The sequence below is a fragment of the Salvelinus fontinalis genome, chromosome 1 (assembly GCF_029448725.1).
Source record: "Salvelinus fontinalis isolate EN_2023a chromosome 1, ASM2944872v1, whole genome shotgun sequence".
In the NCBI taxonomy this organism is placed as follows: domain Eukaryota; kingdom Metazoa; phylum Chordata; class Actinopteri; order Salmoniformes; family Salmonidae; genus Salvelinus; species Salvelinus fontinalis.
Genome location: NC_074665.1, coordinates 77,656,870 through 77,674,924, shown reverse-complemented (window position 1 = coordinate 77,674,924; position 18,055 = coordinate 77,656,870). Strand labels below are relative to the sequence as shown.

The 18,055-nt window shown below is 44.5% G+C and overlaps 1 protein-coding gene across 1 annotated transcript in view; it reads left to right on the top strand.

Moving 5' to 3' along the window:
- The window catches only part of LOC129860192 (WD repeat-containing protein on Y chromosome-like), a 73,738-nt gene extending 66,632 nt beyond the window's left edge, over nt 1–7,106 (top strand). The window contains exon 20 of the mRNA XM_055930606.1: nt 6,484–7,106. Coding sequence (XP_055786581.1) covers nt 6,484–6,627 — 144 coding nt within the window. The 3' untranslated portion in view covers nt 6,628–7,106. The remainder of the gene's footprint in view (nt 1–6,483) is intronic.
- Nucleotides 7,107–18,055: the final 10,949 nt, after the last annotated feature.

The window sequence follows — 18,055 nt, the reverse complement described above, 5'->3', positions numbered from 1 at the left end:
ATTTACTGTTGATGCATGCACTGTATTGCATTGTATTGTTACTGGGTTTATACACATTTGGTTGCTAATGAACTTGACTTTCAAATCTGTGTTTCTTACACCAGTATTATAATAGTAATTGCCAGTAAATAGAACTGAAAAGCACCAGTGATCAATGCAGAATACATTTTACAGCGTAACTCCACATTCTTTAGGCAAAGACAGTGCGGCTGCAACATTCCATGGTCGGAAGGACTGGAGTAGTCCAAGAAAAATCATGATGGATAGGGAAGAGTAATAAAAACAGAGCAGAAGGAATATTTGCTGTTCTATTTCAGAAGTTTTTGGGGAGAAATGTATTTGTCTCCACGGTTACATAGCAACAGACTCTGGATACAGTTTATTTTCTTCTCTTTCACAATCTCTCTTTATTGCCTTCCTCTATTTCCCTCTCTCTTCCTCTATTTCCCTCTCTCTTCCTCTATTTCCCTCTGTCTTCCTCTATTTCCCTCTCTTCCTCTATTTCCCTCTCTCTTCCTCTATTTCCCTCTCTCTTCCTCTATTTCCCTCTCTCTTCCTCTATTTCCCTCTCTCTTCCTCTATTTCCCTCTCTCTTCCTCTATTTCCCTCTCTCTTCCTCTATTTCCCTCTCTCTTCCTCAATTTCCCCCTCTCTTCCTCTATTTCCCTCTCTCTTCCTCTATTTCTCTCTCTTCCTCTATTTCCCTCTCTCTTCCTCTATTTCCCTCTCTCTTCCTCTATTTCCCCCTCTCTTCCTCTATTTCCCTCTCTCTTCCTCCATTTCCCTCTCTTCCTCTATTTCCCGATTTTCCTCTATTTCCCTCTCTCTTCCTCTATTTTCCCTCTCTTCCTCTATTTCCCTCTCTTCCTCTATTTCTCTCTCTTCCTCTATTTCCCTCTCTCTTCCTCTATTTCCCTCTCTCTTCCTCTGTTTCCCTCTCTCTTCCTCTATTTCCCTCTCTCTTCCTCTAATTCCCTCTCTATTCCTCTATTTCCCTCTCTCTTCCTCTATTTCCCTCTCTCTTCCTCTATTTCCCTCTCTCTTCCTCTGTTTCCCTCTCTCTTCCTCTATTTCCCTCTCTCTTCCTCTAATTCCCTCTCTCTTCCTCTATTTCCCTCTCTCTTCCTCTATTTCCCTCTCTCTTCCTCTATTTCCCTCTCTTCCTCTATTTCCCTCTCTTCCTCTATTTCCCTCTATCTTCCTCTATTTCCCCCTCTCTTCCTCTATTTCCCTCTCTCTTCCTCTATTTCCCTCTCTTCCTCTATTTCTCTCTCTTCCTCTATTTCCCTCTCTCTTCCTCTATTTCCCTCTCTTCCTCTATTTCCCTATCTCTTCCTCTATTTCCCTCCCTTCCTCTATTTCCCTCTCTTCCTCTATTTCCCTCTCTTCCTCTATTTCCCGCTCTCTTCCTCTATTTCCCTCTCTCTTCCTCTATTTCCCTCTCTTCCTCTATTTCCCTCTCTCTCCCTCTATTTCCCGCTCTCTTCCTCTATTTCCCTCTCTCTTCCTCTATTTCCCTCTCTCTTCCTCTATTTCCCCCTCTCTTCCTCTATTTCCCTCTCTCTTCCTCTATTTCCCTCCCTTCCTCTATTTCCCTCTCTTCCTCTATTTCCCTCTCTTCCTCTATTTCCCGCTCTCTTCCTCTATTTCCCTCTCTTCCTCTATTTCCCTCTCTTCCTCTATTTCCCTCTCTCTTCCTCTATTTCCCTCTCTCCCTCTATTTCCATCTCTCTTCCTCTATTTCTCTCTCTTCCTCTATTTCGCTCTCTTCCTCTATTTCCCTCTCTCTTCCTCTATTTCCCTCTCTCTTCCTCTATTTCCCGCTCTCTTCCTCTATTTCCCTCTCTCTTCCTCTATTTCCCTCTCTCCCTCTATTTCCCTCTCTTCCTCTATTTCCCTCTCTTCCTCTATTTCCATCTCTCTTCCTCTATTTCCCTCTCTCCCTCTATTTCCCTCTCTCTTCCTCTATTTCCCTCTCTCTTCCTCTATTTCCCTCTCTCTTCCTCTATTTCCCTCTCTTCCTCTATTTCCCTCCCTTCCTCTATTTCCCTCTCTCTTCCTCTATTTCCCTCTCTCTTCCTCTATTTCCCTCTCTCTTCCTCTATTTCCCTCTCTCTTCCTCTATTTCCCTCTCTTCCTCTATTTCCCTCTCTCTTCCTCTATTTCCCTCTCTCTTCCTCTATTTCCCTCTCTCTTCCTCTATTTCCCTCTCTCTTCCTCTATTTCCCTCTCTCCCTCTATTTCCCTCTCTCTTCCTCTATTTCCCTTCTCTCTTCCTCTATTTCCCTCTCTTCCTCTATTTCCCTCTATCTTCCTCTATTTCCCTTCTCTCTTCCTCTATTTCCCTCTCTTCCTCTATTTCCCTCTCTTCCTCTATTTCCCTATCTCTCCCTCTATTTCCATCTCTCTTCCTCTATTTCCCTCTCTCTTCCTCTATTTCCATCTCTCCCTCTATTTCCATCTCTCCCTCTATTTCCATCTCTCTTCCTCTATTTCTCTCTCTTCCTCTATTTCGCTCTCTTCCTCCATTTCCCGCTCTCTTCCTCTATTTCCCTCTCTCTTCCTCTATTTCCCTCTCTCCCTCTATTTCCCTCTCTCTTACTCTATTTCTCTCTCTTCCTCTATTTCTCTCTCTTCCTCTATTTCCCTCTCTTCCTCTATTTCCCTCTCTTCCTCTATTTCCCTCTCTTCCTCTATTTCCCTCCCTTCCTCTATTTCCCTCTCTCTTCCTCTATTTCCCTCTCTCTTCCTCTATTTCCCTCTCTCTTCCTCTATTTCCCTCCCTTCCTCTATTTCCCTCTCTCTTCCTCTATTTCCCTCTCTCTTCCTCTATTTCCCTCTCTCTTCCTCTATTTCCCTCTCTCTTCCTCTATTTCCCTCTCTCTTCCTCTATTTCCCTCTCTCTTCCTCTATTTCCCTCCCTTCCTCTATTTCCCTCTCTCTTCCTCTATTTCCCTGTCTCTTCCTCTATTTCCCTCTCTCTTCCTCTATTTCCCTCTCTCTTCCTCTATTTCCCTCTCTCTTCCTCTATTTCCATCTCTCTTCCTCTATTTCCCTCTCTCTTCCTCTATTTCCCTCTCTCCCTCTATTTCCCTCTCTTTCTCTATTTCTCTATCTTCCTCTATTTCTCTCTCTTCCTCTATTTCCCCCTCTCTTCCTCTATTTCTCTCTCTTCCTCTATTTCTCTCTCTTCCTCTATTTCCCTCTCTTCCTCTATTTCCCTCTCTCCCTCTATTTCCCTCTCTTTCTCTATTTCTCTCTCTTCCTCTATTTCTCTCTCTTCCTCTATTTCTCTCTCTTCCTCTATTTCTCTCTCTTCCTCTATTTCCCTCTATTTCCCCCTCTCTTCCTCTATTTCCCTCTCTCTTCCTCTATTTCCCTCTCTCTTCCTCTATTTCCCTCTCTCTTCCTCTATTTCCCTCTCTCTTCCTCTATTTCCCTCTCTCCCTCTATTTCCCTCTCTTTCTCTATTTCTCTCTCTTCCTCTATTTCTCTCTCTTCCTCTATTTCTCTCTCTTCCTCTATTTCTCTCTCTTCCTCTATTTCTCTCTCTTCCTCTATTTCCCTCTATTTCCCCCTCTCTTCCTCTATTTCCCTCTCTCTTCCTCTATTTCCCTCTCTCTTCCTCTATTTCCCTCTCTCTTCCTCTATTTCCCTCTCTCTTCCTCTATTTCCCTCTCTCCCTCTATTTCCCTCTCTTTCTCTATTTCTCTATCTTCCTCTATTTCTCTCTCTTCCTCTATTTCCCCCTCTCTTCCTCTACTTCCCTCTCTTCCTCTATTTCTCTCTCTTCCTCTATTTCCCTCTCTTCCTCTATTTCCCTCTCTTCCTCTATTTCCCCCTCTCTCCCTCTATTTCCCTCTCTTTCTCTATTTCTCTCTCTTCCTCTATTTCTCTCTCTTCCTCTATTTCTCTCTCTTCCTCTATTTCCATCTCTCCCTCTATTTCCCTCTCTCTTCCTCTATTTCCATCTCTCTTCCTCTATTTCTCTCTCTTCCTCTATTTCGCTCTCTTCCTCCATTTCCCGCTCTCTTCCTCTATTTCCCTCTCTCTTCCTCTATTTCCCTCTCTTCCTCTATTTCTCTCTCTTCCTCTATTTCTCTCTCTTCCTCTATTTCCCTCTCTTCCTCTATTTCCCTCTCTTCCTCTATTTCCCTCTCTTCCTCTATTTCCCTCCCTTCCTATATTTCCCTCTCTCTTCCTCTATTTCTCTCTCTTCCTCTATTTCCCTCTATTTCCCCCTCTCTTCCTCTATTTCCATCTCTCTTCCTCTATTTCCCTCTCTTCCTCTATTTCCCTCCCTTCCTCTATTTCCCTCTCTCTTCCTCTATTTCCCTCTCTCTTCCTCTATTTCCCTCTCTCTTCCTCTATTTCCCCCTCTCTTCCTCTATTTCCCTCTCTCTTCCTCTATTTCCCTCTCTCTTCCTCTATTTCCCTCTCTCTTCCTCTATTTCCCTCTCTCTTCCTCTATTTCCCTCTCTCCCTCTATTTCCCTCTCTTTCTCTATTTCTCTATCTTCCTCTATTTCTCTCTCTTCCTCTATTTCCCCCTCTCTTCCTCTATTTCTCTCTCTTCCTCTATTTCTCTCTCTTCCTCTATTTCCCTCTCTTCCTCTATTTCCCTCTCTCCCTCTATTTCCCTCTCTTTCTCTATTTCTCTCTCTTCCTCTATTTCTCTCTCTTCCTCTATTTCTCTCTCTTCATCTATTTCCCTCTCTCTTCCTCTATTTCCCTCTCTCTTCCTCTATTTCCCTCTCTCCCTCTATTTCCCTCTCTTTCTCTATTTCTCTATCTTCCTCTATTTCTCTCTCTTCCTCTATTTCCCCCTCTCTTCCTCTATTTCTCTCTCTTCCTCTATTTCTCTCTCTCCTCTATTTCCCTCTCTTCCTCTATTTCCCTCTCTCCCTCTATTTCCCTCTCTTTCTCTATTTCTCTCTCTTCCTCTATTTCTCTCTCTTCCTCTATTTCTCTCTCTTCCTCTATTTCCCTCTCTTCCTCTATTTCCCCCTCTCTTCCTCTATTTCCCTCTCTATTCCTCTATTTCTCTCTCTTCCTCTATTTCTCTCTCTTCCTCTATTTCTCTCTCTTCCTCTATTTCCCTCTCTCTTCCTCTATTTCCCTCTCTCCCTCTATTTCCCTCTCTTCCTCTATTTCCCTCTCTTCCTCTATTTCTCTCTCTTCCTCTATTTCCCTCTCTTCCTCTATTTCTCTCTCTTCCTCTATTTCCCTCTCTCTTCCTCTATTTCCCTCTCTTCCTCTATTTCTCTCTCTTCCTCTATTTCTCTCTCTTCCTCTATTTCCCTCTCTCTTCCTCTATTTCCCTCTCTTCCTTTATTTCCCTCTCTTCCTCTATTTCTCTCTCTTCCTCTATTTCTCTCTCTTCCTCTATTTCTCTCTCTTCCTCTATTTCCCTCTCTCTTCCTCTATTTCCCTCTCTCCCTCTATTTCCCTCTCTTCCTCTATTTCCCTCTCTTCCTCTATTTCTCTCTCTTCCTCTATTTCCCTCTCTCTTCCTCTATTTCTCTCTCTTCCTCTATTTCCCTCTCTCTTCCTCTATTTCCCTCTCTTCCTCTATTTCTCTCTCTTCCTCTATTTCTCTCTCTTCCTCTATTTCCCTCTCTCTTCCTCTATTTCCCTCTCTTCCTCTATTTCCCTCTCTTCCTCTATTTCTCTCTCTTCCTCTATTTCCCTCTCTCTTCCTCTATTTCTCTCTCTTCCTCTATTTCCCTCTCTCTTCCTCTATTTCCCTCTCTCCCTCTATTTCCCTCTCTTCCTCTATTTCCCTCTCTTCCTCTATTTCTCTCTCTTCCTCTATTTCCCTCTCTCTTCCTCTATTTCTCTCTCTTCCTCTATTTCCCTCTCTCTTCCTCTATTTCCCTCTCTCCCTCTATTTCCCTCTCTTCCTCTATTTCCCTCTCTTCCTCTATTTCTCTCTCTCCCTCTATTTCCCCCTCTCTTCCTCTATTTCTCTCTCTTCCTCTATTTCTCTCTCTTCCTCTATTTCCCTCTCTTCCTCTATTTCCCTCTCTCCCTCTATTTCCCTCTCTTTCTCTATTTCTCTCTCTTCCTCTATTTCTCTCTCTTCCTCTATTTCTCTCTCTTCCTCTTTTTCCCTCTCTATTCCATTAAAATCCCCCTTTCTGTCTGTCTTCCTGTGTTTGTTGTGAGTTTGTTGCCATGCTCTGCCTGAAGTGAGGGATTTTGGCCTGCCGACTCAATGATGGTTGGTGAGGGAGAGAGGAAGGGATGGAAAGAGAAAGATAAAGAATAAGAGGTTTAAAAAGAGTCTCAGTCCTTGAGGGAATATATGTTTTGTTGTTGGAACATCAGTCGTAAGCCTGCATGAGAAATGTATTCTCAACCTAAACTTTGAACCTCAAACTCTTCCTTTAACTCTTCCATTCCCTCTCATCACCACATCACTATTCACCTACTTTACCCTCCTCTCCTCCGGTCTCCTTTTCTCCCTCTCCCACTCTCCCAGGACTGTCAGCAGGTGTTGCTGCCGGAGGATTTACCCATGAGCCCTTGGATGCAGCGTCAGACTCTGAGTAGTGTGAGTGAAGCGGGGCTTAGCTCCCTACAGCTGTCAATCAACAGCTCAGAGCAAGAACAGGAAGCCACCTGACCAGCCTCTTCCTTCTCCTATTCTCCTCCTCCTCCTCTTCCTCATCTTCCTCCTCCTCCTTCCCTCCTCCTTTTCCTCCTTATCCTTCACCTCCTTCTCCTCTTCCTCTCCCCCTTCTCCACTTCCTTCTCCTCTTCCTCTCCACTTCTCCTCCTCCTCCTCTTCTCCTATCAGATTATAGTGTAATAATATGTCATATGTAACATGCATGATATTATATATACCTCACATGCGACTCATAATAATAATAAATAATAAAACCAAATAATTAGCCCACTAAATGAATTATCAGCATATCTCAATTTCCTCTGACAAAATAACACACTCCTGAACTCAGCTCAAACAGTAGACCGATGTAGCATCCACAGTTACAACCAATAGGAGGCACTAACAGACCAATTTCCATAGACATTATAGGTGGTACTAGACCAATATATGGAGACATTATACACTACCAGTCAAAAGTTTTAGAACACCTACTCATTCAAGGGTTTCTCCTTATTTTACTATTTTCTGCATTTCAGAATAATAGTGAAGATATCAAAACAATGAAATAACACATATGGATTCATGTAGTAACCAAATAAGTGTTAAAAAATATATATTTTATATTTGAGATTCTTCAAATAGCCATCCTTACCTTGATGACAACATTGCACACTCTTGGAATTCTCTCAACCAGCTTCACCTGGGATACTTTTCCAACAGTCTTGAAGGATTTCCCACATATGCTGAGCACTTTTTGGCTCCTTTTCTTTCACTCTTCGGTCCGACTCATCCCAAACCATCTCAATTTGGTTGAGGTTGGGGGATTGTGTAGGCCAGGGCATCTGATGCAGCACCCATCACTCTCCTTCATGGTCAAATAGCCCTTGCACAGCCTGGAGGTGTGTTTGGTCATAGTCCTGTTGAAAAACAAATGATAGTCCCACTAAGCCCAAACAAGATGGGATGGCGTATCGCTGCAGAATGCTGTGGTAGTCATTCTGGTTAAGTGTGCCTTGAATTCTAAATAAATCCCAGTGTCACCAGCAAAGCTCCCTCACACCATAACACCTCCTCCTCTGTGCTTTACAGTTGGAAATACACATGTGGAGATCATACGTTCACCTACTCTGCATCTCACAAAGACACAGCGGTTGGAACCAAAAATCTCCAATTTGGACTCCAGACCAAAGGACAGATTTCCACTGGTCTAGTGTCCATTGCTCGTGTTTCTTGGCCCAAGAAAGTCTCTTCTTATTGGTGTCCTTTACTAGTGGTTTCTTTGCAGCAATTTGACCATGAAGTCCTGATTCACAGTCTCCTCTGATCAGTTGATGTTGAGATGTGTCTGTTACTTGAAATCTGTGAACCATTTATTTGGGCTGCAATTTCTGAGGCTGATAACTCTAATGAATTTATCCTCTGCTGCAGAGGTAACTCTGGGTCTTTCATTTCTGTGGCGGTCCTCATGAGAGCCCGTTTCATCATAGCTGTCACGGATCCCTCTGGAAATTTCATCACGCACACCTGTCCCCTATTCCCACTGATTAGTATTTGTATATATGTGCCCTTTGGTTTCCATGGTCTTGTCGATTATTGTTCCCATGTTCGTTTAGCGTGTGAGTACCTGTGCTGTGTGTTCTGGGCTTTCGTGCCATTGTGGATTGTGCAGATGTTTACTGGTCTCGTCCTGTGTGATACTCATCGTGCGCTAGTGTTATTTTTTCAAGGTACTCCTCACTCTTTTGTTTGGGTTTCAACCCTGTGTTTGTGTTACGTGTTTGTTTGGTCTTTGTCCCCGTGCCTTTACACGGCACGCCGTAATTTGGGCTGAATAAAATTCCTTGTTACGCGTTCCTGCACCTGTCTCCTGAATCTTATATACCAGCGTGACAATAGCGCTTGATGTTTTTTGCGACTGCACTTGAAGAAACCTTCAAAGTTCTTGAAATGTTCGTATTGACTGACCTTCATGTGTTAAAGTAATGATGGACTGTCATTTCTCTTTGCTTATTTGAGCTGTTCTTGTCCTAATTTGGACTTGGTCTTTTAGCAAATAGGGATATCATCTGTATAACCCCCCCCCCCCCCCCCCCCCCCCCCCCACACACACACACCTTGTCACATCACAACTGATTGACTCAAACGCATTAAGAAGGAAAGAAATTCCACAGACTTCAACAAGGCACAGCTCATGAAGATGGTTGCGAGAATGTCAAGAGTCTGCAAAACTGTCTTCAAGGCAAAAGGTGGCTACTTGAAGAATCTCAAATATAACATATATTTTGATTTGTTTAACACTATTTTGGTTACTACAATGTAGAAAATAGCACAAATAAAGAAAAAACATTGAATGACTAGGTGTTCTAAAAGGTTTTACCGGTAGTGTAAGTGGTACTAACAGACCAATATATGGAGACGTTATAGGTGGCGCTAACAGACCAATATATAGAGACATAAGTGGTATTAAAATACCAATATATGGAGACATAAACTCAGCAAAAAATAAACATCCCTTTTTCAGGAACCTCTTTCAAAGATAATTTATAAAAATCCAAATAACTTCACAGATCTTCATTGTAAAGTGTTTAAACACTGTTTCCCATGCTTGTTCAATGAACCATAAACAATGAATGAACATGCACCTGTGGAACGGTTTAAAGACGGTAGGCAATTAAAGTCACAGTTATGGAAAACTTAGGACACTAAAGAGGCCTTTCTACTGACTCTGAATTACACCAAAGGAAAGATGCCCAGGGTCCTTGCTCATCTGCGTGAACGTGCCTTAGGCATGCTTCAAGGAGGCATGAGGACTGCAGATGTGGCCAGGGCAATAAATTGCAATGTTCGTACTGTGAGACGCCTAAGACAGTGCTACAGGGAGACAGGACGGAGAGCTGATTGTCCTCGCAGTGGCAGACCACGTGTAACAACACCTGCACAGGATCGGTACATCCGAACATCACACCTGCGGAACAGGTACAGGATGGCAACAACAACTGCCCGAGTTACACCAGGAACTCACACTCCATCAGCAACGCACACTCCATCAGTGCTCAGACTATATGCAATAGGCTGAGAGAGGCTGGACTGAGGGCTTGTAAGGCCTTTTGTAGGGCAGGTTCTCACCAGACATCACCAGCAACAACGTTGCCTATGGGCACAAACCCACCGTCGCTGGACCAGACAGGACTTTACACCGAGGCCTGTACTCTGGATCGGGATCGATTTGGAGGTGGAGGGTCCGTCATGGTCTGGTGCGGTGTGTCACAGCATCATCGGACTGAGCTTGTTGTCATTGCAGGCAATATCAAAGGAGTGCGTTACAGGGAAGACATCCTCCTCCCTCATGTGGTACCCTTCCTGCAGGCTCATCCTGACATGACCCTCCAGCGTGACAATGTCACCAGCCATACTGCTCGTCCTGTATGTGATTTCCTGCAAGACAGGAATGTCAGTGTTCTGTCATGGCCAGCGAAGAGCCCGGATCTCAATCCCATTGAGTACGTCTGGGATTTGTTGGATCGGAGGGTGAGGGCTAGGGCCATTCCCCCCTGAACTGTCCGGGAACTTCCAGGTGCCTTAGTGGAAGAGTGGGGTAACATCTCACAGCAAGAATGGGCAAATCTGGTGCAGTCCATGAGGAGGAGATACACTGCAGTACTTAATGCAGCTGGTGGCCACACCAGATACTGACTGTTACTTTTGATTTTGTTCCCCCCCCCCCCCCCCCCTCTCTGTTGGTCTGTGGAACTTGTTCAGTTTATGTCTCTGTTGTTGAATCTTGTTATGTTCATACAAATATTTACACATGTTAAGTTTGCTGAAAATAAACGCAGTTGACAGTGAGAGGACGTTTATCTTTTTGCTGAGTTTATGTCTCCATATATTGGTCTGTTAGTATCACCTATAATGTCTCCATATATTTGTTTGTTTTGGTGCTTTTATTGTGTAGTGGAAATGTCTAGTAGCAACAACAGCTCAGCCACAAAGTGATAGGCCACACAAGCTCACAGAATGGGACCGCCGAGTGCTGAAGTGCGTAGCACTTGGTTGCAACACTCACTACCAAGTTCCAAACTGCTTCCAGAAGCAAATATAATTGTTCGTCGGGAGCTTCATGAAATGGGCAAAGATCACCATGCGCCATGCCAAGCGTCGGCTGGAGTAGTGTAAAGTTTGCCGCCATTGGACTCTGGAGCAGTGGTAACGTGATCTCTGTAGTGATGTATCACGCTTCACCATCTGGCAGTCCGACAGCCGAAACTGGGTTTGGCAGATGCCAGGAGAATGCTACCTGCCCGAATACATAGTGCCGACTGTAAAGTTTGGTGGAGGAGGATGAATGGTCTGGGGCTGTTTTTCATGGTTCAGGCCCCTTAGTTCCAGTGAAGGGAAATCTTAACGCTACAGTATACAATGACATTCTAGATGATTCTGTGCTTCCAACTTTGTTGCAGTAGTTTGGGGAAGGCCTTTCCCTGTTTCAGTATGACAATACCCCCGTGCACAAAGCGTGGTCCATACAGAAATGGGTTGTCGAGATCGGTGTGGAAGAACTTGACTGGCCTGCACAGAGCCCTGACCTCAACCCCATCGAAACCTTTGGGATGCATTGGAACGCCGACTGCGAGCCAGGCCCAATCGCCCAACATCAGTGCCCAACCTCACTAATACTCTTGTGGCTGAATGGAAGCAAGTCCCCGCAGTAATGTTCCAACATCTAGTGGAACGCCTTCCCAGAAGAGTGGAGGTTGTTACAACAACAAGGGGGGGACCAACTCCAAATTAAACGCCCATGAGTTTGGAAACACAAATAGTGACGAGTCAGATTAAGCCGCACGCTTCAAGGATTTTAATGGCTTTGAATGGATGGAAAGAAAGGCATGAATACCCGGCTGAGGGTTTTGATGCACTTTTAGCACACTTTTAGCACTTTTTTTAGCACTTTTTTCCTGAGGTTTTGATGCACTTTTAGCACATATTTAGATTTTTTGTATAAAACCAGAATCAATAAGAAAAAATATTAAATAACAAAGAATGACATTTTTTTAAATATAATAACAAATTGTATTTGGCTTTTCATAACAGCTTTTTTTATTAGATTATCACAGGGTTAGTACTGCTTACCCTAACTGCACGTCACTGCCTACCCTGATGGCACGTAACTGGGTGCTATGCTATGGCATGGCTTGTGTCCTGCCAGGGTAATGACTAAACTACTGGCTGGAACTCCTCTCTAGAGCATCAAAGGATTTTCCCCTCTCTCGTCCTTCATCTATTCATCTATTCATTTTATCACCTCTCTCTCTCTCTCTCTCTCTCTCTCTCTCTCTCTCTCTCTCTCTCTCTCTCTCTCTCTCTCTCTCTCTCTCTCTCTCTCTCTCCTCCTCCTCTCTCCTCTCTCTCTCTCTCTCTCTCTCCCTCTCTCTCTCTCTCTCTCTCTCTCTCTCTCTCTCTCTCTCTCTCTCTCTCTCTCTCTCTCTCTCTCTCCTCATCCTCCTCCAATCTTTCCCATCTTTCTTTCCAACCTGTTTGGCACTATCATCTCCCATATTCTGGTTCTCGTGACATCATTGCAAAGACTCAATAACAGGAACCATGTGATGTCATGTCAACATAAAACACCAGGCTTCACTGTGTGTGGAGGGAAGGTAGAGAGACAGATCTGTGTGTGAAGGAAAGGGTAGAGAGACACATCTGTGTGTGAAGGAAAGGGTAGAGAGACATCTGTGTGTGAAGGAAAGGGTAGAGAGACACATCTGTGTGTGAAGGAAAGGGTAGAGAGACATCTGTGTGTGAAGGAAAGGGTAGAGAGACACATCTGTGTGTGAAGGAAAGGGTAGAGAGACACATTTATGACTGATTGAATGAATACATGGACACATCATCAGTAATGTAACATGGGGTCATAGGGTGTTTTGGGTCTTTCAACATCAGACACCCTCACCCAGGCAATCCAGTCGAGGTTGATCAGACCCTGACTTGTGTCCAGGTGGCATGTCGCTGCTCCCCATGGATCTCCTCTCTTGATCCAGAGCCATCTTGAGGCTTTTTCAGCTGCCTCCATGGTGTTGCTGATGGCTCTCCTCCTCTTCGCTCCATTGATGCCAAGTGTGTTGTAGGCTCTGTAGAGGGATTGGCCAGCAAAACCCCTGCATCCTACCTCGATAAGCATGCACCTAGCCTTCCAAACCTGCTTCCGACAGTCAATGACCAGTCCCTCGTGCTTGGCCCTCTTCCTCTCGTATGCCTCCTCAAGACGATCTTCCCAAGAGACTGTCAACTCCAGAATAATGATGGTCTTCGTGGACTCTGAGACCAGGGCTATGTCTGATCTCAGGATTGTCTTGACAATGTGCTGCAGGAACTTGAGCTGGTTCCCACCAGGACACTAAACCTTTATCAGCACAATTCATATTTGTACAATATTATCTATCACATCCTTATCACTGCACATTTGAATTATAAAATAAAACCGTACAACCTGGGGATGTTTGGTTGTGGTCTTTTCTCATTCAAATGTATTTCCTGTATGTGTCTTCCTTGTGTTTCCCCAAAACCAGGGTTAGGCTATTTTAAGCTTGCTTATGGCTTTCTGGGGAGAGAGGGAAAACAACATTGTTAGTAGGAACAGAGCAGTGTTTGGGATAAAACAAAAACAGTCACAGACAGGGTTAGCTCACAGCAAGTAAACAAGTCAAGGTTCATAACACAGACATTAGACATTAGATCATCTGAAGGAAGTATGGATTGAACTCGTATTATAATTTAAAAAAATGATTTCTCTCTATCACTGTTAGCCTACCAAGGTTTATTTCGGGGGGGATGTTTAGAATGGGCCAACTTTGTCTTTGCTAAATAAACACTGTGACAACGGCATTTTATGGAACCACATACAAACAACAGTTTGATTCAATGGAAAGCGCAGTCATTTGTGAAAAAGTGTGGTCGCCGCCTATCTAAATAAAATGTTTTTTTTTTGTGTCATTTAGCAGATGCTCTTATCCAGAGCCACTTAGAGGAGGAATTAGGGTTAAGTCCCTTACTCAAGGGCACATAGACCAATTTTTCACCTACTTGGCTTGGGGATTTGAACCAGCAACCTTTCGGTTACTGGCCCAACGTGTAAGGTTCTGTATTTATTTTCTTAGTCAACCTTGTGTTCTGTTTCTTTGTGCTCTTGAACGTAGCCCTGTTTCTTTGTGCTCTTGAACGTAGCCCTGTCTTTCATTTGTGTTCATTGATTTCACCTGTTAGTTACTCACCTGGTCTCATCAGCTCCTTATTTAGTTCAGTTCATTCTGTGCCTTTCTGAGATATTGTTCGTTTTGATTCTACTAAGCCTTTTCCTAGTTCGTTTGTGAGAACCAGTTATAGCCTTCAGTCCTAGTTTTGATTCACCTGCCTGTTTGACTACCTGTGTATGACCATTGCCTGCCTGTGACCACGATTCCTGCCTTCTGCGAAGGCGAAATTAACACCTGCCGCGCTCTGCGCGTGAATCTACACCTTTTTCTCCCTGAGCGTTCATTACACAACGCTCTTAACTGACGTAGTTGTGGTATTCCTAGCTTTTCTATGGCGTGTTCACTCACTGTTGAGTGTCTTCACACAGAAGCACTTTAACAGATAAAATGTCAGGTTACGGACGCCTTTCGCTCATTTCCAACATCAATCAAGGAGTGTCTGGGTAAATTTTTTCCTTCTTAGAAAGAGAGAGACAGAGGCAAATACAAATCTTAGAATCAACTATTCAAGACCACCAGATCCAATTACATTGAATGAACTACAGCACAAAATACAAACCCTCCAACCTCAATGAAATTCACCCCAATCCACAAAAGTGGAGACAAATTTGACCCCAATAACTACCGTGGGATATGCGTCAACAGCAACGTTGGGAAAACCCTCTGCATTATCATTAACAGCAGACGTGTACATTTCCTTAGAGGAAACAATATACTGAGCAAATGTCCAATTGGCTTTTTACCACAGGTAACTTCTCATGCTTTGTTGATTTCAAAAAATATTTTGACTCAATTCGGCATGAGGGTCTGCTATACAAATTGATGGAAAGTGGTGTTGGGGGAAAAACATATGACATTATAAAATCCTTGTACACAATTGGCCAAAAACACACATTTCTTTCCACAGGGCTGTGAGGTGAGACAGGGATGAAGCTTAAGTCCCACCCTCTTCAACATATATATCAACGAATTGGTGAGGGCACTAGAACAGTATGCAGCACGCGGCCTCATCCTACTAGAATCTGAAATCAAATGTCTACTGTTTGATGATGATCTGGTGCTTCTGTCACCAACCAAGGAAGGCCTACAGCAGCACCTAGATCTTCTGCACATATTCTATCAGACCTGGGCCCTGACAGTAAATCTCAGGAAGACAAAAATAATGGTGTTACAAAAAAGGCCCAGTTGCCAGGACCACAAATACAAACTCCATCTAGACATCGTTACCCTAGAGCACACAAAAAACTATACATACCTTGACCTGAACGTCAGCGCCACAGGTAACTTCCCCATAGCTGTGAACGAGCTGAGAGACAAGGCAAGAAGGGCCTTCTATGCCATCAAAAGGAACATAAAATTCAACATACCAATTAAGATCTGGCAAAAAATACTTGAACCAGTTACAGAACCCATTACCCATAATGGTTGTGTGCTCTGGGGTCCGCTCACCAACCAAGAATTCACAAAATAGGACAAACACCGAATAGAGACTCTGCATGAAGAATTCTGCAAAAAATCCTCAGTGTACAACGTGAAACACCAAATAATGCATGCAAAATCTAGAAAAGACCCATTCAATTCTTCAACCACCTCAAAGGAAGTGATTCCCAAACCTTCCATAACAAAGCCATCACCAACAAAGAGATGAACCTGTAGAAGAGTCCCCTAAGCAAGCTGGTCCTGGTGCTCTGTTCACAAACACAAACACACCCCACAGAGCCCCAGCTCAGCAACACAATTAGACCCAACCAAATCACAAGAAAACAAAAAAATTATTACTTGACATATTGGAAAGAATTAACAAAAAAACATAGCAAACTAAAATGCTATTTGGCCCTAAACAGATAGTACACAGTTGCAGAATACCTGACCACTGTGACTGACCCAAACTTTAGGAAAGCTTTGACTATTTACAGACTCAGTGAGCATAGCCTTGCTATTGAGAAAGGCCACCGTAGGCAGACCTGGCTCTCAAGAGAAGACAGGCTATGTGCCCACTGCCCACAAAATGAGATGGAAACTGAGCTCCACGTCCTAACCTCCTGCCAAATGTAGGACCATATTAGAGACACATATTTCCCTCAGATTACACAGACCCACAAAGAATTTGAAAACAAACCCAATTTTGATAAACTCCCATATCTACTGGGTGGAATACCAGTGTGTCATCACAGCAGTAATATTTGTGACCTGTTGCCACAAGAAAAGGGCAACCAGTGAAGAGCAAACACCATTGTGAATACAACCCATATTTACATGTATTTATTTTCCCTTTTGTACTTTAACTATTTGCACATCGTTACAACACAGTATATAGACATAATTTGACATTTGAAATGTCTTTATTGTTTTGGAACTTTTGTGAGTGTAATGTTTACTGCTAATTTTTGTTTATTATCTACTTCACTTGCTTTGGCAAGGTTAACATATGTTTCGCATGTCAATAAAGCCCTTAAATTGATATTGATATTGGAGAGAGAGAGAAAGAGAGGAAACAGCCCAGAGAATGAGTTGGAGACGTCATAGAGTAGCTTTGCCAGAGTTCCTCACACACACCCAAACACACAACTGATGTTTCTGAAATACCACGGTAACAACAGTCTGGGAAATACCCTCGGAGTTTCTTGCTGCTCAAAGAATTAGAATAACAAATGCAGTCTACTGTGACTTTTAGTAGTGCCATTGAAGGACCTTCTCACTGAAACAGTAGAAGAAAGGCAGAGTGCCTGTCTGTAGACACTGTCTGACTGTGCATGTGTGTTACTTGTTCTAGCTCTCTACCATTCCCTTGCTGTCTCCCTCTCTCCCTCTCTCCCTCTCTCCCTCTGGCAAATGTGAAGGAGCAGGGGAGGTGTGTGTGCGTGCGTGCGTACGTGCGTGCGTGCGTGCGTGCGTCTGCATGGGAAGTGGGACGGGAAGGAAAGTGCTGTTGGAACAGTGCCTTGGAGCTGAATAGAGCGGAGCGGAGACAAAAGTAAGGAGCAGTGTAGAGGAGAGGAAGAGAGAGGGGTCAGTGTAGAGGAGAGGAAGAGAGAGGGGTCAGTGTAGAGGAGAGGAAGAGAGAGGGGTCAGTGTAGAGGAGAGGAAGAGAGAGGGGTCAGTGTAGAGGAGAGGAAGAGAGAGAGTAAAGAGAAGATGAGAGAGTGAATCTGATTGAGGAACAGGTGAGAGATTGCAGGAGATGGGTGGAGAATAATAAAATGGAGGCGGTGGAAGGAAGTGAAAAGGGGGAGGAGGGGAGAAAGAATGGAGGAGAGCAGAGAGGTGGAGAGGAGAGAGAATGCAGGAGGAGAGAGGTGGAGAGAAGAGAGAATGGAGGAAAGGAAAGGAAAGGTAAAGAGAGGGTGTTTGGGGGGTGTTGAGGGGTGTTGAGAGGGTGTTTGGGGGGTGTTGAGGGGTGTTGAGAGGGTGTTTGGGGGGTGTTGAGGGGTGTTGAGAGGGTGTTTGGGGGGTGTTGAGGGGCTGTTGGGAGGGTGTTGAGAGGTTGTTGGGGGGGTGTTGAGAGGGTGTTGGGGGGGTGTTGAGAGGGTGTTGAGGGGTGTTGAGAGGTTGTTTGGGGGGTGTTGAGGGGCTGTTGGGAGGGTGTTGAGAGGTTGTTGGGGGGGTGTTGAGAGGGTGTTGGGGGGGTGTTGAGGGGGTGTTGAGAGGTTGTTGGGAGGTTGTTGGGAGGGTGTTGAGAGGTTGTTGGGGGCGTGCGAATAGGTTGTTGAGAGGCTGTTGAGAGGGTGTTGAGGGGTGTTGAGAGGGTGTTGGGGGGGGTGTTGAGAGGGTGTTGGGGGAGGTGTTGAGGGGCTGTTGAGAGGTTGTTGGGGGGGTGTTGGGAGGGTGTTGGGGGGATGTTGAGAGGCTGTTGGGGTGTGTCGAGAGTTTTTTGAGAGGGTGTTGAGGGGGTATTGGGTGGGTGTTGAGGGGGTGTTGAGAGGGTGTTGAGACAGTGTTGAGAGGTTGTTGGGGGGGTGTTAAGAGGGTGTTCAGGGGGTGTTGAGAGGGTGTTGAGGGGGTGTTGAGACAGTGTTGGGGGTGTGGAGGGGTGTTGAGAGGTTGTTGGGGGAGTGTTGAAAGGTTGTTGAGGGGGTGTTGAGAGGGTGTTGGGGGGGTGTGGAGGGGGTGTTGAGAGGGTGTTGAGGGGGTGTTGAGGGGGTGTTGAGGGGAGGTTGGGAGGGTGTTGAGGGTGTGTTAAGAGGTTGTTGAAA